This window comes from Triturus cristatus, chromosome 7 (genome assembly GCF_964204655.1).
Source record: "Triturus cristatus chromosome 7, aTriCri1.1, whole genome shotgun sequence".
Taxonomy (NCBI): Eukaryota; Metazoa; Chordata; class Amphibia; order Caudata; family Salamandridae; genus Triturus; species Triturus cristatus.
The window spans coordinates 600573981-600596747 of record NC_140590.1 but is presented as its reverse complement, the minus strand read 5'-3'; the positions used below and the strand labels follow the sequence as shown (position 1 = coordinate 600596747).

Sequence of the window (22767 nt, the reverse complement as noted above, 5' to 3'; positions counted from 1 at the left end):
GAAGCAATACGCGGTTTGATCAATCCCTCCAGCCCAATCTGCAGCAGGCTGCTGTTCCAGCATCTTGATGGAGTACACCGAGGAGCCCCTAATGGCGGCGGCGCTCATCTGTGCAGGGTTGACACACTGATGAGCGACAAATATTTCAGCGCTCTGCCCAAGTTTAGTTTGTGAGTGGATTTAGCTTCTTGCCCCGAGCCTGTATCCTGGCTGGTTTATTTTTCCAAGCTCCGAACTGATTCATCTTTAAAAACACCGTACTTGAGAATGTTAATCCTTCCAACATGGCCGATATGAGTAGCGTTCTAGTTGTTGCAATGCACTCAGTGCCCTTTTCTGGGTTATGTTAAGAGACTAACGCAATGCAATCAATTGCATATCGTTGAAGGCATGATTGTATAATTGTATTCAACTGCATAATGATGCAAGTTGTACTGCCTGATTAATTAACCCCTGATTAAGTAGATATATAGGTGAATGAATCCCTTAAGCCCTGAATACAATTCACCCCTAAATAACTTTCTTTCTTTATTCGGTTTTACAAAATAGAAAAACCATAAAAGCAACATATCAGTTAAAACATATTCTCACAATATTACATAGTTATTGTAATTAAAAGAAAAAAAAGAGCAGTTCCATACTAGCATTTGTCGTCACTGTCTATACGTAGAAGAAAAGAAAGTCATCCAATTCACGAATAAAAGACTTTTCACAAATTTGTTCTATGCTTAAAAATGGATTTTAAAAAATTGACGACATGATAGCAGATACATTCAGAATCTAGAAACTGGAGTCGTAACCTAGCCGGGCGACAACGCCTAAAGCCCCAGAATTTCAACAGAGGTAATAACCAGAGTTTGCGATGACCATGATAGAACTTACAGAACAGGACAGTGTGTATAGTCGTCCGTTTTGATATTTCATCGCAGGGGCATGGCGAAAGGATTGGGTCCCAACTGTTTCTTACAGGAAAAGCGACTAATCGGTGGAAAAGATTCAACCTGAATCTCATCAAAAGAAGTCTCTCAAAAACTTTGAGATCAAGTGTCAGGTAAGGCTGAATTAGCAGGGTGGTCTGGACCGCAATTACGTGTTGGGCAGAAGCTTTCATTGCTTCATTCGTGAGCCTTAAAATTTCTAAATGGCTCAATGCCCTTGCTTTCAGATCCTTCCTTGAGATCTCACAGATTGTCTCAGGTAATGTATAGTAAGACTCTAACCTTAAGTCAGTTAGAAAGTTTTGCACATAGAGGAGCCAACTAATTTTCACTGAGTAATCTAGTAACATACAGTCTGTCAAGATTTGTTTAGTTAATAGGTTCTTTTCAGAGATCCATATTCGTCGCCAAAGAAGAAGTGGTTGAATTTTTACCAAGTCCCCTAAATACGGGATCCCCAGTTCCATGTGACATGCTAATGTGGAGATGCGTTTGGGTGCCGCTAAAAGGAACCTTAAAAATGTATTTTCTGCCACCTGCAGGGCACTTGTGTCAGCGTGCCCCCATACTCCCGCCCCGTACAGTGCTATTGCCTGGCATTTAGCACTATAGATTTTTAACAGTTCTACCGGGGACCTTTCACCCAGCCTTTGGGAGAAACTTATAAGTGCAGCAATGGCTCTCATGAAAGAATGTTTTCGTGCCTCAACTGCGGCTTTCCAATTCAACTTGTCGTCTATCATGATGCCTAAATAGGGATAATGGGCCGTAACTTCAAGTTTTTGTTTACTGAGAAATATATCTTTGACCCGTTTTTTCCCTGTACCTGCTGCCATTACATATGTATTTTTTATGTTTATATGTAAATCAAGGCTCCCCATAAAGTCTGCATACCTATCCAAAGCCTTCTGTAGTTCGCGTGGGGTACGAGCCAGTATCACGGCATCGTCCGCGTAGAGCAGATCAGGGATTGGACGTTTTTTTACCTGCGGAAGATCCTGCCCCCCCCTTAACATCTCCACCTCCCGACCATTTGTATACAGTGAGAAGAGAAAGGGGGCTAGGACACAACCTTGGCGAACCCCACGCTCTACTCCAAACGACGCAGACAATTCGCCTTTTACACCGAATCGTACCCTCACGGATGCCTTGAAATATAGCTCCCTCATAAAATCTACGAGGGGGGCGTCAACTCCTAATTGTGAAAAAACTGACCAAAGCTTAACATGGGAAACGCAATCAAAGGCAGCGGACAGGTCTACATAGACCATGTATAGCTTGCCCCGTTTTGCGTGTACGTATTTGCTCACCATCATTGATAGATTCTGGGCCTGTTCTATTGTGCCAAAGCCCACCCGGAATCCGAACTGGAGATCGGAGAGGACCCCACCATCCTCCGCCCACCGCTGGAGACGCTCGAGCACCACTCTACCCACAACCTTGCCCAGCGAATCCAGCAGTGAGATTGGACGATAGCAGGATACCACTTGCCGATCTTTTTTTTTTTTTTTTTTTTTTAATATAGGCACCATGATGGATCTAGTCCAGGATTCCAGCAGGCCCTTCTCTGTTACAGCCATGAACACCCTGGTCAATATTGTGGCCCAGAGATCTGTATTATACTTAAATAGGTCCATAGGCACCCCATCAGGTCCCGGAGCCTTTCCGTTCTTACTCGCTTTTAATGCACGAAGCACTTCCGGAATGTCTAATTCTAACGGGATAGGATATGAGACCGAAGGGGGGCTGCTAGTGTGAGATACCTCAGTCCCCATTTGTGCTGGGCCTTTCTGAAATATTTTCGAGAAATGGGCCACCCAAGCTGATTCTTCAATTGCTACTTCTATTTTTGGGAGGTTTGTATCATCAACCAGGAATGGAGATTTTACCACTCTCCAGAAGGCCTCGCTGTTTTTCTCTAGGGAGCTTTTATGGAGTTGGTCCCAGAGTGCTTGTTTTAGTTCGCCCTTTCTCTTCTTCCGTGCAATGTTATACTCCTTTCTGAGCATGATAATTTCCTGTCGGTCTCTGTTGGATTTATTTAGTGCTGCTCTTAATTTATTATTTGCTGCCGTGCAGCTATGATTAAACCATCCTACCTTGCTAGGTTGATCTCTTTTAGACTTTGCTGTCAGTGTTTCACTTATTTTTTCAAGAATTACCGCAAAGTTACTTAGAACTTCCTCCTCTGTAGCTTCTAAGTCTAGGCAACTAATAATGTATGGATAGGCTGCTCTAATTACCGTTTCGGTGATTTGTCCGGGGTCTAGCTTCTCCCATCTTATAGAGTAACCATTTATTCTGTCTAGATGTAGGGTGTTCTGGCTTAGAGCGCTAGCTATAGTCTGTGGAGAAGAGTGTGTAAGGTTTAAATGGAGTTCTAAGCGGAGGGCCGAGTGGTCACTTAGTGCATTGACTAGTACATCAAAATGTCTGGCTCTGCTTCCCAGGATGTTTGATATTAAAACATAGTCAACTGTTGTTTCGTATCCCCTCCCCAGGTATGTTGGTTGGTTCCAGTTTATTTACTATCATAAGATCCAATGCTGACAGGACTTCGTTCATGTACGAACCTAGCCTGGAGTGATTGAAATGGACGATAGGACGCTCATGTTCATCCACCAGCCCGCAGATTTTATTACTACTCTGTGGGCAAGGATGCAGGTTGAAGTCCCCCCCCCCCCACATGCATGACCCATTTCTCCATAATCCTTTGTCTGCTGGGAGAGTTTATCTTGAACGGTCGACAAAACCTTTAGAACCTGCCCTTCCGCTAGGTTATTATAGCAGTTGAGCAATAAGATTAGTCTCTTTATTGCTAAAGGAAAGACAGAGAAGCTAAAAATGTACATCCAGGTGCACTACGAAAGTTTTCATTCCTTTTATTGTGTTGGCTATAAAAACTAAAACTAACGAGCCAGTCCGCAAATTAACTACCTTAACACATTCGTATTTCAAGCTCATCTATTCTGTTTATTACCAACCAGTCTATTTACATGTTTGCAACTCAATGTGAGTACTATTTTCTTTACCCTTTGACATTTAATCTAATTGGGACTTTTGCCTCACACATTTAGATATACCAATATTACTTAAATTGTTGGATTCACTCATAGTTTTTAGGTCTTGCCAAGCCAGCGCATGCGCTGTCTCTTTAAAACCTGATGTTCGAGGCATATGAGCTGCAGATTACACACTTGTGCATAGATCGCCATCTGGTGTTGGGCCCGGATGTTTGCAGGTTGTTTTTCCTCTTGGAAAGTCTTTGGAAGTCACGAGGTCGGTGACTCCTCCTTTGGATCGTATTGCGCATGGGCTTCGGCTCCATCATCGGACTGTTTTTTTCTGCCATCGGGCTCGGATGTAATCTTCGCGCTCCGGTTCCGAACAGCTTCCAGTTTGACGATCGACGCGCAATCCTCACCCCAAACCGCGGTATTTTTTCGATCGCGATCTCCCCCACTCGACGCGCCTTCTCATCGGCACAGACCTTCGGTTCCGGTCGTCGACGGCGGCCTTCGGGCCTCTCCAAGCTCCGATCCTGGCTAATGGAAAGGACTCCATTTAAAAAGTGCCCTTGATGTGGGTCCAAATTTTCCCACACCAATCTCCACGAGGTATGCAATCTCTGCCTCGCCCCTGAACACGAGGCTCGAGACTGTCCGGCGTGTAAGTCCTTCCGGTCCAAAAAGACTATTCGGGACCGAAGAGCCAGAAGAACTATGGCGCACTCCTCGACGACGATTCCGGACGTCGTCTTCGGAGAAGGCAGCGACGCTCCAGAGCGTTACACCGACGTGTGCCTCGTCAGCGCTTCTGAAGCCGACGACTCAGATGTGGAGGACATCACCCCGGCGCAGAGGGTCGTGAGTACTGATCACCCCCCACACCCCTGCCGGCACCGAAAAAGGTTCCGGTCACACCTTCGCCTCCGGGCCTAGGCAAGACCAAGGACACTGCTTCCAACACCGCACCTTCGGGCCCAGTAAAGAAGCCAAGCAAGCCTTCCGGCGGCTCGGGCCCAAGCCAGCCTACCGTCGGTGCCGATAAACACGCTTCGGCACCGAAAAAGAAGCCGACCTCCATATCGACACCGAGCCCCTCACCGAAGCGCTCGGGGTCGAAACCCAGCTCTTCGGCACCAACACCACCTTCGGTGCCGACCAAAGCACACAAGGCCACCGACACTTCGAGGCCGAAACCCATCTCGCCGCCGACCAAGCGTCCGGAGGTTCCCAAACCGGGTTCCAAACAATGAACCGGCACAGAAAAGCCTAGAAAGCCAACGGCCCCGACGCCTCCAGTGCCTCCGTACCGACCAGCCTCACCAGACCTATTTACACCGGATCACCTGCAAAAAACGCTCACCAAGGATCCAAAAACTGGACATTTGACACACTCTACCAAAAAGAGACATTTTGGAGAAGCCTGCTCCACCTCCAAAGAGGAAGGACTCTGATACCTCTCCGTTCAGAATACCTTCCCCACCTCTTCCACCTCCTCCACCTTCCCCACCTCCACCTTCTCCACCCCAACCTCCTCGTTCTCCCACCCCTTCTCCACACGGTGATGATCACGAGGACCCATATGATGACATAGGGGATGTGCCCCAGGACCTACCCACAGGGGACCCCACCCCTACAGGATCCCCAGACCCATGGGACGATTACAATATCCCCGATATCCCCAACGTCCCACAAGATGATCTTTACCCCTTCAGACCATCTCCACCGGAAGACTCATTGGGGTTCCACCATCTACTGCAAAGGGCGGCACACTATCACGGGGTAGACTTGCATACCGACCCCGTGGAGGAAGATTTCCTCCTCGACACATTCGACACCACACATAGGTCTACCTCCATATTGCCTATGCTCAAAGGAGTGGTAAAGCATGCACCAGAAGTTTTAAGGACCCAGTTAGGGCCAGGGTCATTAACCCGCGCATCGAGGAAAAAATACAAAGCTGCCCCCACAGATCCCTCCTACATCAGAAGGCCAGCGCCACTAGATTCTCTAGTGGTATCCACTGCACGTAAAAGGGCTAATTCCCAGGCGTCAGGCGAAGCACCACCACCTGACAAAGACTCAAAACTACTGGACGCATCAGGAAAGAGTACTGCGTCACAAGCAGCCAATATGTGGCGTATCTCCAATACTCAAGCGCTATTGGCCAGATATGACGGGGCACGTTATGACGAGTTAGAAAGCATAAAGCTAGGGCCAACGAACCAATTCAGGAGGGTAAGACTATTACTAACACCTCCATGCGTCGTGCCCTAGATGCAGCAGACACAGCTTCCAGGGCCATCAATACCAGCGTCCCCCTCCGTCGCCATGCTTGGCTAAGAATATCAGCGTTTAAACCGGAGGTACAAGTCTCCATCCTTAACCATCCCTTTGACCAGGAACATCTATTTGGCCCAAAAGTGGATGAGGCCCTAGAAAAAATGAAGGATACGGCAAAATCCATGGGAGCCTTACAGTCACACCCTCCTAGACGCTCCTTTCGCCGCTCTTCCTTTCGAAGTACATTTAGAGGCTACTCCTCAGACATCGCGTCCACTTCATACAAATCCCCTACTCAGTCCACCTTCACAAGGGTTATCAAAGAGGCGGCTATAGAGGTAACAATAATAAAGGCAGAGGCAAAACAAACAATGCCCGCTCTGCCACACCGCCTACACAATGACTTCCCCCCCCCCCGCTCCCCCCAGACCATTCCACTCCGGTCGGGGGCAGACTCCAACATTTCCTTCCTGTCTGGGCTACCATCACCTCAGACAAATGGGTAACACAGATAATTCGGTCAGGCTACTGCCTAGAACTAATATCTACCCCCCCCCCCCAAAACATTCCACCCAGGCAGCGCCCAATGTCACAAGAACATCGAATACTCCTAAAGCAGGAGGTAATCTCCCTCCTACAGAAACAGGCAATAGAACCCGTTCCTAACAACCAACAAAATATGGGAGTCTACTCCCTATATTTCCTCATACCAAAAAGGACGAGACTCTGCGACCCATCCTAGATCTGCGGCCCCTAAACACATACATACACTCAGACCATTTTCATATGGTGACGCTTCAGCAGGTACTTCCGCTCCTCTCCCAAAATGACTTTTTGACCACTTTAGACCTAAAAGACGCTTATTTCCACATTCCAGTGCACAAAGCTCACCGGAAGTACCTCTGATTTGTAGTGGACGGACAACACTATCAATTCAAAGTGCTCCAGTTCGGAGTCACAACAGCGCCAAGGGTATTCACCAAGTGCCTAGCAGTGGTGGCAGCACATTTGCGAAGACAACACATTCACGTCTTCCCATACTTAGACGACTGGCTGATAAAAGCCAGGTCATACAATCCGTGTGTACAACACACGTCCACCACGATTGAACTACTCCACCAACTGGGCTTCACAGTAAACCACCAGAAGTCCCATCTACAACCATCCCACATAAAACAATACCTCGGTGCCACCATAGACACCTCAAGAGCGCTAGCCTACCCCAATCCTGCCAGGATTGCAAGCATTCAAGCTCTACGCACAAAATTCATAGCACAACACTCCCTTCCAGCTCGAGTGTTTATGCAACTAATAGGGATGATGGCCTCTTGCATCTTCATAGTACCTCACGCATGACTCCAGATCCGTCCTCTCCAAGAGTGCTTAGCGCAACAATGGAACCAGGCCCAGGGTCAATTAACAGATCTGGTGTTGGTAGACGATCGCACCCATCGCTCTCTGCAGTGGTGGAACACCACAAACCTTTCCAAAGGTCGACCGATCCTGGACCCGGTTCCTCAAATAGTACTGACAACGGACGCATCGCTCTCCGGCTGGGGAGCTCATCTACTACATCTCACCACACAGGGCAAGTAGATACCTCAACAAAAGTTACTCCATATCAACCATCTGGAGTTACTAGCAATCTTCTTAGCCCTAAAATCTTTTCAAACCCAAATTTCAGGCAAGGCAGTCCTGATTCGCACAGACAACATGACAGCCATATATTGTATTAAAAAACAAGGCGGCACACACTCTCCACAGCTCTCTCAACTAGCACAGAGCATATGGAGATGGGCAATACCCCAGAAAATCTTTCTCCTAGCTCAGCATGTCCCAGGAGTCCAAAACACAGTGGCAGATCTGCTCAGCAGGCAGACACAACAGATCAACGAGTGGGAGGTTCACCCGCAAGTTCTTCACCTGTACTTTCAAATGTGGTGGCATCCACAGGTAGACCTCTTCGCCACCCACGAAAACGCCAAATGCCGAAGCTTCGCCGCCAGATACCCACACCCATTGTCCAAAGAAAATGCGATATGGATAAACTGGTCAGGCAGATTTGCGTACGCTTTTCCGCCTCTCCCACTCATTCCACTAGTGGTGCGCAAACCACAACAACACTCCCTCACACTAATCCTAGGAGCTCCAACATGGGCCAGACAACCGTGGTATACCACACTTCTGGAACTATCTGTTGTACCGCACCAAAAACTACACCTCTCTCCACACCTCTTAACCAAGAGCCATGGAGAGATCAAACACCCGGACCCAGCGCAGCTCAACCTTGCGATCTGGCTCCTGAAATCCTAGAATTCGGGTACCTAAATCTTCCCCCTGACTGTATGAACGTCATCAGAGAAGCTAGAAGACCTACCACTAGAGCGTGCTACGCCGCCAAGTGGAAACGTTTTGTTGTTTATTGCCATAACAACACCATCGATCCACTGGACGTGTCCATTCAACACATCATAGGCTACTTACTCCACCTTCAAAGGTGCAATCTAGCCTATACGTCCATTCGACTACACCTTGCAGCTATTGCAGCTTTCCTACAAAACAGGCAACATCTATCACTCTTTAGAGTACCTGCCATTAAACCCTTCATGGAAGGCCTTAAAAGAATAATGCCCCCCAGAGTGCCACCCTCACCTGTGTGGAACTTAAATATTGTTTTCACAAGGCTAATGGGGCCTCCCTTCGAACCTCTGCACAAATGCGAACTACAATTCCTAACATGGAAAACCGCTTTTCTTGTAGCCATCACTTCCCTTAGAAGGGTCCGTGAGATACAAGCACTTACCATTCAAGAACCTTTTCTCCAAATGCACCACAACAAGGTTGTTCTCCGTACCAACCCAAAATTCCTCCCTAAAGTAATTTCTCCTTTTCACCTAAACCAGACAGTAGCACTACCAGTATTTTTCTCGCAACCACAGACCGTTGCAGACAGGGCTCCTCACACACGGGATGTCAAACGAGCCTTACTCTACTACATTCAAAGAACACAACCTTTCCGTAAGACCAAACAACTGTTTGTCTCTTTCTCTCCACCACACAAAGGCAACCCCATCTCAATATCCGGGATAGCTAGGTGGATTGTAAAATGCATTCAAATCTGCTACCATAAAGCAAAGCGAACGCTATCCATTCCCCTAAAGCCCATTCTACACGAAAAATAGGGGCTTCCATGGCATTCTTAGGGAACATCCCATTAGATATCGGCAAAGCAGCTACATGGTCAACACCGCACACTTTCACCAAACACTATTGTGTAGATGTGCAAACGAAGCAACAGGCTAGTGTGGGCCAGGCTGTACTCAAAACATTATTTCAAGCCACTGCAACAGATACTTGTGTTCCCCGCTAACGGTGGGTACTGCTATATAATCTATGCACAAGTGTGTAATCTGCAGCTCATATGCCTCGAACAGAATAGGCTACTTACCAGTATGCATCTGTTCTTGGCATGTAGAGCTGCAGATCTACACCCGCCTCCCCGGCTACCTGTATCTGTCCTAGTTTATCTTATTTAGATAGCACACACATGGGCATCTTCACTGTTATTACTACGCTCCATCTTTCCCTGCCGGCGAAAAACAATCTGAGGATGGAGCCGAAGCCCATGCGTAATACGATCCAAAGGAGGAGTCACCGACCTCGTGAATTCCAAAGACTTTCCAAGATGAAAAACAAACTGCAAACATCCGGGCCCAACACCAGATGGCAATCTATGCACAAGTGTGTAGATCTGAAGCTCTACATGCCAAGAACAGATGCATACTGGTAAGTAGCATATTCCTTATCTCCTCTATAGGCTTCAAACGTGCCCACCATTTTTCATCCATTCTTTTTCCTGCAATTTAGCAAAGTTCGCATCAAGCTCTCCCTTTTCAATGTTGCTTGCTTATTAAAACAGGTTCAGCCACTAGACAGTTTTTCAACACATAAAGTTGAATTTTTCTATATTTTTAGACCATTGTGCGCAGGTGAATTCACATTTATTTTCTTGTGTTTTTTTTGTATATCGCAGTTACAGCCACGTAATTAAACCCCACTCATTTCCAAAACACAACATATAATTCTACACCAAACTACATATTTCAATTACACAACAAAATTCCACAACACACCGCATATCTCCATTACACACCACACATTTCAACATCCTGCCACAAAATTGAACAGCACACCATATAATTCAACTCCACAACATGCCACTCCATAATACTAGTCCACATAATTAACTCCATAACACTCACTCATTCCACATAATTTCACAGCAGTTAATACCATTTAATTACTATCCACGTATTTCCACATAACACCATGCCATATATTTCCACTGCCCAACTCCACACCATCCCACACCACAGAATTCTACAACAAAAAATTCTAATATAATGCTTCTCTACATCACACTTATACCAACCCTGTCATCTCTCCCCCACACACCACTGCCCCTAACCTCTCCCTCCCACTCACTACTTCCTCGCATCATACAATTTCACTGCCCCCTCTCATTCCGCCTTCACACTCCTTGCTCATACATCCAACCTTCCTGTACCTCCTCAAGCTGTGCACTGGTCCACTTCCCCAGGTGCCCCTCCCACTCGTCTGTCTCTCGTTCTCTATCACAGCTCTCTCGCTCTCCCACACACTCTTTCCACCTCTCTTTTCAAGATTTCCGTCACTCTTCTCCTCTTAGGGTGTCTTCTGTGTACTGAGGCACACCCTCTGTATGTGTCCTATGGCCTACTCTCACCTTTCTCTCTCACACACACGTTCTGCTCCTCTGCCTGGTGTTCATTCTCCACTTCATGCACAAACTACCTATATCTCTACTTTACTTTCCATCTTATTCTGTGCAGCTCTCACCCCTGTCTGTTCACCATACCACATAATTCCACTACACAAATACACTACACCTCACAAGTCCAACTCAAGCAATTCCACAACTAACAATTCCTATGCAACCCACACAATTCCGCTCCGAATCACATACATCAACTACAAACCAAAACACATGGGTAAAAGACATTGTCATTTACAACACTAAAAGCTCTAACTTGCAATTGCGAGACCGATTGCATTGCAAATGCTTGTTTTTTTAAAGCCTGTTAAGCAAAATCGGTTGTCAGTATGCGGTATGTTAATACATGATAAAGCTGCACCCAACATTGAGCTTACTTTTTCCCTTTTTATAGAGCGACACAAAAAACAAACAAAAGTATAGCAGCAATGTGCAATTAAAGATATTCAAATCACATGCAATAAAGTACAGTTAAAGGTAAAACAAATTATGAGAGAATGCACAAAAATGAGGGTGAAAATTGAAATAAACTTAAGACCGCAAGTGAGAAGTACCCTGAGGTCTGTTTTACATAAAGCAAGTAAGGTGAGAAGGACTCACCTAGCCACTCTGAGCAGACTGACATCCCATATAGAAAAATACATTTCTCCAAATGTGCACCATATTAGCTCTGCCTGGCCATTTTGAAAACCTTCCTGAGCCATAAGAATCAAAATAACAGACCTTATGAAAGTAGTTTGGTTTTTTTTTTAAACGTTTTTTTTTTTTCATTTTTGAATAGTAAACACAAACTTCTACTACACGCAATGCATGATCGAGCAGCGACAAGATCTGAAACGCATCAAAAGAGTATAATTGAATAGTTAATAAAAGACCAGCAGCTGCCGCACAGCAATTCCCTCAAACATTTGTATTCACATAATTGCTGCCATCAAACCTAGAGGGCATGTGGTTCGACATACTTCAGTAATAATCTTTAAGGGTCCAATACAAGTGGATCAGTCCTTGGGGGCAACACAAGCCACCAGGGGGAATCCCCAGTTTCTCACCTTGATGGAGTGAAATGTGGTTAAGGTATGCTGGCTGATATAGCATGCCCTCTGACCAATCTCCAAATGATTTAGTCCCAATGCATTTAGGCAGTCTAGTCTGTCCAGATGGAAGTCACTTCATCACCAACATACTCTCTGCTCTGAGCTTTGGTTCGGGCCTTTCTTCCCAGGTTCAAGCATGGGCTCTTTAAACTCTTTTGTGACTCCTCGCCAGAAGTGCTACCTTCCATGACTACCAATCTACTTACCCCAGCAGACCTTTGTTATCCATTGATGTGGCCATTCCAGGAGGACAAGGCTTAGAAACGTTGGGGCCTTGAGTATGTGTTCACGAAACAGAACAATCATGTCTCGGCCATGGCGCAAGCCCTTGCACTCAGTCTTGACCTACTGCGAAATTCATCCCAACATTATGCATTGGAACAAATATCTACAATCTGCATTTGCATTTTCAACCGTCTTATGTCAGTCTAAGTGAGTGGATTTGTATTTTGACGTAGTGTTTGTATTTAGACATGGCTGAGCAAATCAGAAGAAACTACAATGCCCTACTTTGTTTCCTATGAGCCAAAATGAAGACTCAGCACAATTTAGAAGTGAACTATAGTTAATAGGACACATTAGCAATTGGTAAGTGTGACTCAAGTATTGCACACTTCTAAAACATATAGGTTTGAGAAGTGGTCATTGCCAGTGCTCAACACATAGGTCTTTTTGAGATTGAGCTTATATGTGAACATCAGATCAAAGGGTTTGTAGATGTATTTGAACAGATTTTAGTTTCTGTTTTGATCCAAGGACAAAGTTGCCATGCTAGGAATTTCTTTTAAATAAGCCTTTTACTGCTTTAGGCTAGTTTCTTGTTTTCCGTTTTAATATAATTGCTCCTTTAGTTTCAGTGAACACAAGGAGATGATGGACGGAGCTCTGAAACTTTTCAGACACTCCTCTCCAGTCACAGATCTGGGTTGAATCCATCATTGTTCTTAGCTCACTTTGCCACCCCAGTTCACACCCAGCCATATGCAAATCAGTCCTTAAAACACCGGGACTGATCTGCTCTTCTATCTGCCCAAAGAGCGTTGCCGGTCGGTATGACTTCTCCACACCAGCTAATCCTGTTCAGTTGCTCTTCGGAGAAGGGGTATCCGGCCTCATGGATCCCTCATTGGCTACAGCCATCCGCTTTGTCCTGCTGGAAATTTTCGACTTCCAAAAAAGAGACTAAGTCTCAACATAGGCATCTTCACAGCAGCTTTGTCCAGCGGCTCCCCAACAACACCACCTCCTCCTCAGACACCGCCAGCTGCCTTGTCCCGCCACACATTACCTTTGTAGTCATTTTCTTCCTAAAATGTCTTTTAAGGCCTAAGATAAGTGGAGAACAGGCCCATTTCACTTTGGGTTTCCGATCTGCACTCCATCAAGCCTGGCAGTAAGGTTTGACTGTGCCCCAGTCTTGCTTGCCTAGATGCCGACTGTTGATGCTATGATCTTTTAGATTTTATTTTCCACTTAAAAAATTCATAACTCCAGTTCAACCGATTTCATTTTTGTTGTTTTGGTGTGAAATAATTTATTAACATTTACTATATTTTTTCTAAATTGTGTGGGAATTTTCATGTGTTGTGTTTTGACTTCATTGTTGCTACCAGAGGGTTAAGCACAGGTTAATTTAGTGACTTCAAGGATTGTGGCTGTTATTCCAGTATGGTTTTACCCCTCCACCAACAACCCAATTTTCTCACCGAACCCTTATATTTTGGGTATGTTTTTAGTAAGATTTCATATATGTAAAAATACACAGCTCTATTGTCCTTTACATGTCCGCTCTGTTTATGCGAACACTGTTATGGTATTATATAGAAACATACAAAGAAACTTATGGTATATGGGGACTATCTGGCTTATCAGGTCTAGCCATCTTCCCGCCTTCTGTGGCTTCATTGACTTAATTAGATGTAACCTCTGTCTTTGCTTCTGGTGCTTTAAAGCTGCCTCTGTGCACTGCATGACCAGATCTTTGTGCATATGAATGTGTATTTGTATTATAAGTGTGATAGTTCATAGATAAATGTATACTCGTTGAAGGTATGAGACCCAAGTAAACCAGTTTTGCCAATTTTCCTACCTCCTATAACTTTATAGACCTTGCCTTACTTTATAGACCTTTTATAGACCTTTCTCCACCTCAGTCTTTAATCAGACACTATTTGCCCTGATTATAATTCTACTTTAGATATGGAACACTGACCAATGGTGATTGCAGAAATGATGAAAGGGAATTTATAAATTAAAAATATTGTCCATTTTCAAAAATATACAATAAACTCCATATGTTCACACTGAAACTTTCCTGCCAGTAAATTTTGAGAAGAACCATTCACCCCATAAACCAGTTATCTCATCTGAATGATTCTGTGCCATAGAATGACATTTGTTACGTTAAGTACATATACAGTAAATGTGAGACAACACTTCACAGTATTAGTTGGGCATAAAACAATGGCATAAATATTGACATTAACGTGCACAACAGAAGATCAAAGGATGCCAACGAGCAGAGAGGTAGAGAAATTTTTTTAGCAACAGGGCTAAAACAATCTTATTAATAAGAAATGAAGATGGGGAGAGGTGCATTCGTTCAGTGGAGTATGCTGCCATACACATGCAAGTAAGGGTCTATAAGTGTTAGTGGAACAAGCATCATGCGGTATGGAGTTCTGTAGGGGGGAGAGCGAGGAGAGGGTGCTACCTGTATGGGTGAGCCAGAAATGCGTTGACTATCTAGCGGTCCTTCACAGAATTTTCCTAAAAGTGTATCTGAGAGCTCCGCAAGGGGATATTTACAGAGACCCTTTACTTCTTCTCTATGCAACAATGTGCACTCGGCCCACTCCAGCATGGTAAGTACCCATGCCGAACCCACAGGTGGCTGCGCTGCCTTCCACCTTCGAGTGATTAGGCGTTTCACTAGAAGAAGTGCCAGGTCGGCGAATCGTATTGCAGCCTTATGTTTTTTGGTACGTTGGTACAGTTCCAATAGGCAGATTTCCCAAGTGTACGAGATGACCGTGCCTATGCAGTGTTCAAGGCATGTTTTAACATCCCTCCAGTATATTACCAGTGTGGGGCTGGACCAGAGCATGTGTATTATGTCTGCATCTGTGGTAAGGCCGCGAGGACAGGCAGCATCCGTACAGTTGATATTTCTAGGAGTTATGTAAGCTCTATGTAAAACGCATAATTGGATCAATTTGAAGTGGGCGTTGTGGGACACAAAGGAAGGCTATTGCAGAATAGTCTGTCATTACCTGTCTGTGCAGGTGCTGCTAAAATCTACATCCCACTGCCCATGCAGTGTGTCGAGGGGAAGTGCAATTTGCGTGCTCATTGCGCAGGCTAACCTGAGGGTCTCATGCCTCCCGTACCTAGTGTGTGAAGATATTGTGTGACCAGATGTTTAGCTGGTTCTTGTTGTATCTCCTCCCCAAGAGTGAGTCAGTACAGCAATAAAAGACGTGTAGTAAAAATTAGCCAGGTGGGAGCTCAGTGTTAGCAAATAACTCATCCAACAGAAGGAGAGATCCATCACTGTACTAGTCACCTAAAGTGTGCAGTCCTGCTGCGTGCTAAATAACCAGCTCTGAGAGAGTAGCAGACCCACATCCGATTGGCATACCAAGTAGTGGCAGCGCTGGAGCATATGGTCTAGTTGTCCGGTAATGACAAGGGTTCTGCAATAGCACTGGTAAGCCACTTGGAGGAGGGGGGATATTTGGCAGTGAAGGCCTAGAAAGGGGGTGAAATAAAGTCAGGACAGATTACAAGGTCCAGGAAGGAAGCAATGTTGCAGTGTCATGAGATAATAATGCTCAGGATTGGGGACGTTGAGTCTACCGCCCTCAGTGGGGAGATGGAGCTTCTACAATGCTAGCCTGTGATGTATGTTGTGCCAAATGAGGTCCCCGATCATACGCTCTAAAGAGTGAAAAAACAGTTGATGGATAAAAAGCAGAAGGTTAGTGAAATTTTAGAGCAGTCTTTGCAGAATGGGCCTTTTCGTCAGGGCCACCCGTCCAGCAACAGACAGGGGCGATGTCTGGCAAAAGAAAATTTGTGCACTTGATGCAGAAACCGCTTGCAGCAAATTGTCTTCACTAGGTCCTCCGGCGTGCGATGTATACTGATCCCTAAGTAGCGAAACATGTCAGATTGCCATCGGCATAAATCGAAATTGCGTATATGCCATCTCCCTGTGGGATCCCCCAGTCTCGGCCTTGCGCATGTAGATGCTGATCCAAGGGTTCTAGTGCTAGAGAGGCTAACCGAGGGGATAGGGGACATCCTTGGCAGGTACCACGCTGTATCGTGATGGGGTCAGATATGTGTCAGCCGGTACAGACCCTTGTGTTTAGGTTAGTATACAATAAAGTAATTAAGCATAGGAATCTGGTCCCAAGGCTGTATTGTTGCAGCACCAAGTAGAAATGGTCACTCCAGTGAGTCAAATGCCTTGTGTGGGTCTAGAACCACCATGCATGCCTAGTAAGGGTGCTAAGACAAGGCATACTTAAGTACTCGTAAGAAGTGAGATGTTCAATGAGGTGTTTCTAGCGAACGCATAACCGATTTGGTCCGAATTAACCAGCTGTGGCACCAATAGGGCTAGGCGATCTGCTAATATTTTTGCTAGTATGGTATAATCTGGGTTCAACAACGCTAATGGGTGATAAGAGCCCAATTCAAAGCAGTCTTGTTCCGGCTTAGGCAGTGCGATAAGGAGGGCGTCGCTCAACGTGGGTGGTAGGGACGCTGCAGTAAAGACAGCATCATATAGGTTTTTTAGGCAGGCTGTCAGTTGTGAGGAATCTGTGTCACACTTGTCATTAAGATTGGACATCTGACTTTTTGTGGTTCAGTTTGGCTGCAAATACTGTTGAGGCATTTCCAGCCATGGTGATGGCTCGCAAATGGTTTTGGGTGGTAAATGTAGGGGCCTGGAGAAATACACAGGCCTCATCTAGGCCCACCGTAGTGATGATACTGCGCTGCTCTTACTCCCTCATCCATGTGAATGTAGTAGAAGCCCAGGCATCAGGTCTTCACTTACCCATCCTCCCTCCCTCAAGATAGTCTATAAGTCAGTCATGTGGGTCATTTAATATGGGTCACTTGTAAAATTATTTTATTATGTATATGCTAATCATAAACCCTACTTGTATTTTTTTACATTTAATAGGTTAAATCTACGTGAACTTGGACCACTAGCATCTCACATGCGTTGGTTTATCTGGCTAATGGCTGTAGGAGGAACCATTTATGTGTTTCTTTATCATGAAAGGTAAGAATTCATTTAATTTTTATAGAAAATAAAAAAAAATATATTTTTGGGAATGACTGATGGATCTCCAAACGAATATTTATATAGAAAAATAAAACTAAAAATAATGAATCATTGTTCAGGTTATATAGAAATGGTCCAGATTATATGCTTTGCTTTTATTGCTCTCACTGTTGTGTTACTGTGCTTGGTGTATCGCTTTGGGAAGCTAATTTAGTGAGGTAGTACAAGGAGTCAAATTATATTGATCCAAGGTATCGGAGAGGACCAACGGGTTATATATTGAAGGAGGGTGAGCCCTGCTCCTCCACCCCCTCTCTCACTCTGGCTCCCTTTCCCATCGTGCCACCCGTCCCTCCCCGTTTTTAGGGCCTATGAAAATATTGAACATGACTCTTTCCATGCGGAATCCTTGTCCAAGTTAATTAACTTGGATAATGATTCCTCAACTGTTGACTCTTACATGAGAACACATCTAGAAATTGGATATCGTGGGGTGTTTGGATAATGAAGACAGCAGAATAAATACCAACACTGGTAAATTTGAAGCAGTATATGGGACAAAGACCATAGCATTAGCTGCTAGAAAGTCTTTAACAAAGCAGTATGTGTCTTTCCCAGGTTTCTAGATGGCTAAAATGAAGTGTTGCACAAAGTTGCAGTTAGGTTGTGCTAACAATGCATAAATGACAGAGGAGATTCCCTCCTCAGCTTTGTGCATTGGTGGATCTAGATGAGCCTCTTCATGGGACTGGGGTAAACTTAACAGGTGTAATAGTTAGGACATACCCTATCATGGCATGTTGAGACCATATTGAATGGTGACAATTTCTAAAATTGTGGAATAATACTCGAAAAAGGGTGTGATGGGGATTTTTTATCTAGTGTGCAATACACAGACCAATTCAAGGTTCACAATAGATCTCATTCTAAGAGATTTCTGAGCTAGGGAGGACTTGACAAAAAAGACATGTTGATCTGATGTGGGACCTAAGGAGAGAGAACTGGAGTGGAAACCGAATGGAGAGCTTTCTGGTTAGAAATTCAAATCGCACCCATGTACTTGCAGGAGAATTGAAGGAGAGGGACATATAAAGCCTTAAGGTTTAATTGACAGGCTGCTGTGTTGATGAGACAGGAAGTGGGTTTGGTTTGAACCCACACTATACATACAATCATTTTCTCATCAATAGGAATTGATATACAGATAGGGCAGTCTTCTCTTGGACCATCTTAGCAAGAAGCTGAAGGCAGTGGTTGGGTAGGAAATTAGGCATCGCAGTGTCATCAGTGTCCTAGCTGCCCCCAATGGTAAGAAGTTCCTGAGGCAAAAAAATCCACCACTACTCCTTCCCAGTCACTCCCATTATTACCTCTTTCCATTCCTCCTCACTCTCTTACCATCTCATAGATATTTCATTGGCCAAATCACACTGAGAAATAACTTGTCCTGAATTTGAAAGTAAACCCTGAACACAGATACCCCCCCACAGCCTCAGAGACAGTTTTAATAGCATTTTATATACCAATATGTTGGTCAAATATGACTTTCTATCCATCTAAGTAATCCACATGCCCCCCCCCCCCCCCCTTTATTTATCCGTTTTTGGTTCAGTCTATTTTGACTGGGCATCTTTCCATTACTTTATTAATATAATCTTCTGTGACTTTTTTACAGTGGCATCAACCCTAGAGATGTTATGTTATATTGACTTGTATGGCGCGCTAATCACCTAAGAGGGTATCCAGGCGCCTGGTCAGCTGTATAGTTGTGTGGTCTCCTAGATACTTATACGAAGAGCCAGTGTTCAGCTACTTGCGTAACGCAAGAAGTGAGGAGGAGTCTCCGATGTGTTGCGGGAGGTCGTTCCATGTCTTGGGTGCCACGTAGGAGAATGAGCGATCTCCAGTTTAGCTTTTTCTAATGTGGGGAATGTGTGAGTCAGGCAGAGCGTAGGTGTCTGGTGGGTTGGTGAAAGTGTAGGTGGCTGGTCAGGTATACTGGTCCTGTGATGTGTAGGGCTTGATATATGTGTGTGTGATAAGTTTGAATTGGCTGTACTTGTGAATGGGGAGCGAGTGAAGCTTCATGAAGTGCTGCGTGAGGTGTGTGCAACGTGGGAGGTTGAGTATGAGTCCTGCAGCAGTGTTTTGGATAGTGTGGAGTTTGTGTAAGAGTTGTTTGGATATTCAGGCGCAGTTCTGTTGTTGCCATTTAACTTTCGTTACTAGCCAACCCCTAACCTCAACAGCCATTATGACCCACATTAACTGATTGATGTAAGTCCATCTGGGATTTTACATGTGTTGGTGGGCTGGAGTTCTTCCTTAAACTATTAGGATTGGTCTCTAATTTTGGAAAATTGCTCACTTATGTTATGCTGGTCAGCTGGTGCTCAAGAAACGCAGTGTCAGTACCCCTCCAGCACTGTTGATTGGATACTGTGTAAGCAGGAAAAGGTGAACAGCATCATATTCGTGGTCCTTATCCTCCTCAGTTGTGCGTAGGTGCTCTTCTACTAGTTCTGCATTTCTGTTGCTTAACATTTGCCCTTAAACATGAAATCCTTAAACAAGCTGCAGAGTTAACAGTAAGACTGGATACCTGCCTCCTCTGAGCACCAGTCTCCGTGCCGGCTTGTACCTCACTCAGTAAAACCGAGCGTTTGCCAAACAAAATAAACGTCAGGATTGTGCCAAACTGAATCTGTGCTCGCCCTCTGGATGTGTTTGCCTGTGTCCCTGCAAGTGCACCATCAGTACCCCTAACCCTACAGGGCAACAATTGTGTGTGCAACTTTAGAACATGACAACCCTGATTAACCCCCACATCCCCCACTCCCGTGGAAATTGTGACAGCAGATCTAGAACCTTTTTGTTTGGACTCTTATGCATACTCAGAGAAGTACACATGAAATGCTCAGTAAGGCTTTACAATATTTATTGTAGCGTTGTGATTCTTGCATAAACTACGCGTGCTCCATGATTAGTATAAGAAACCGCTTAGCGTAATAAGCATCACAAGAACAGTGAAAAGATTTAACATTGCCACCATTGTGGTAAGACAGTGAATATATGCAGACATATAAGTACTGTGTATAGTTGAACTCCTACCTAGCGGTGCCTACCCTAGCCTAGGGTTTGTCATCTTCCACATCCCTGTCGGGTGGACTAATTCTCCTTTAACTGTGGGTAAGTATCATCAGGCTGCCTGTCTTGGTGTGAAGCTGGACATCCCTCGTATTGGTATGTAGGAATCCGCTGAGCGGTTATTCCGAAGTGAAGTGACCTCGCTGTGTCAGCGGAGTGCTTCTCTGCCTCAACATGGAAGTGGTTGTGCATTTATACTATCTGATAGAGACTTCTAGCTGCAGATTCCTTACGTATGAATTTCTTCTGCGTCCGGCTAGATTTGGAAACTTGTGCTCGAACAATACCCATTGCATGTGCCGTCGGGTGGCTCCATTCAGCTCCGCGTGATGTCATTAGTGTCATTTATGGCATCGCGGACACCTACATAGGCGCCACCGAGGTGCGCGGACTTAAGTTTTTTTCTTTCTGCGTCAGTTAAGCGCTGATCCGGGAAGAGCTACCACTCTGTCACTTTTTGACAGGCCTTTTTCTGACTACTTCAAATTTGTTTTCAAACTGTGTGTGCGAGTATGGCTTTGATGAAGACTGGGCTCAAGCCATGTGGTGCCTGTCACCGTATGATGTTGGTTACCGACCACCACCTAGTCTGTCTCTAGTGTCTCGACCGCGATTCAAAGTTCTGCTCGAAATTTCGGGCTATGGCTCCAAAGGCGTTGCGGGAGCGGGCTACTAAGGCTCCTTGTGGACCGTCTGTCAACACAATCCAGCGAGATTTCGGCTAAGGTCCCGGTCCCGATCGAAGAGGAGGTCGCAGGACCTCTTCAGGAGACCAAAGTCCTCTTCCTCCTACTCGAGGTCTTCGGGACACTTTGGTAAGATGCACCAGAATATCACCGGTGACACCAAGTCGGAAAGGCGTTGCATTAAGCCGATTCCAGTGCTGATTGAACCCAGATGTTCTAGCTTGTCGCCTGAACACTGTAAAGGTTTTCTAGGCTCTTGAGAGGATTTGAAGGCATTTATGGACACTTTGGAACATCAGGGTGACCTTGTGGAGCAGATGGACTGGTATGGGGAACTTGGGGAAGCCAGTGGGCTGGACACTTCGCCAGATACTGGCATGCTCGCTCCACCAACTGTGGCTGGGAGGAGGGGGGCATCTTATGCAATGGTGGTTAAGAAGGCGGCCGAGGTCCTCGGACTAGAGCTGCCCTCCGTGCAGGTTAGGACTAATCTCATGACCAGAGTGCTTCAACCTGGGGCTTCCACCGCTGAAACCCTTTTGCCCTTCAATGAGGCTCTAACTGATGTCCTTCTAGGTACGTGGTCCAAGCCTAGCCCAGGGGCTCCTGTAACTAGGATAATTGCACGCCACCATTGCCCAGCTCCGGGTAACCCAAAGTTCCTCAGCCAATACCCCACCCCTGAAAGCTTGGAGGTGCAAGACTTTATATCCCAGGGCGCGTTCCCTTCTGTCCCTCCGGTTAGGGAATCCAAGAGGCTAGATTCACTTGGTTAGAAGATGTTTTCTTCCTCCAGCCTGGCATTGCGGTCAGTAAATACTGCATGCGTATTGGGCCGTTTCTCCCATTCCCATTGGGAGATGGTTGTGCACATGCTGCCACAAGTCCCCGGGAGATGAGGCCCGGGCTGTGTTCTCTCAGGCACTTAAGGACAGGAGAGATGCAGCAAAATTTGCCATAAGGTGTGGCCTTGACACACCTGATTCACTGGACAGATCGATTTCAACAACAGTGGCCTTGAGGTGCACCTCCTGGCGCAGGACAACTGGCTTTTCTGGCGATGTCCAGGCAAATTTGATGGACATGACATTTAATGGAACCCGTCATTTTGGGGGAGAAGGCAGACTCGGCCCTAGTGATGCTCAAGGACTCTCAAGCTATGGCCAGATCCTTGGGCCTCTATTCTACACCTCGTGCCCAGTCTAGCTTTTGCCACTTTTGTGGCAATGGAAGGAGATTTCAGCCGCATCGGTCCTATCCCAGCCACCATCCTGCGCAAACTTTCCAAGTTGTGCAGTGACTTGGACACTGTTCATTCCGACCTAGGAATGGAAGCCAGAAGTCTACGGCCATCCTGCCCTTGGCAGCCACAGCCTCCAAGCACTCCTAGACTGACTCTGCAAGACCACACCTTCCAGTTGGTAGGAGAATCCATAATCCTCTCCCACGTTGGAGGTCCATAACACTGGACAAATTGCTCTTGCAGATCAATTAGG

The 22767-nt window shown here is 45.6% G+C and overlaps 1 protein-coding gene across 4 annotated transcripts in view; it reads left to right on the top strand.

Moving 5' to 3' along the window:
* MMD (monocyte to macrophage differentiation associated) overlaps positions 1-22767 on the top strand; it is a 157841-nt gene that overhangs the window by 58156 nt on the left and 76918 nt on the right. For all 4 annotated transcript variants that reach the window (XM_085617166.1, XM_085617165.1, XM_085617167.1 and 1 more), the window contains exon 6: positions 17334-17435. In XM_085617166.1, coding sequence (XP_085473292.1) covers positions 17334-17435 — 102 coding nt within the window. The remainder of the gene's footprint in view (positions 1-17333; positions 17436-22767) is intronic.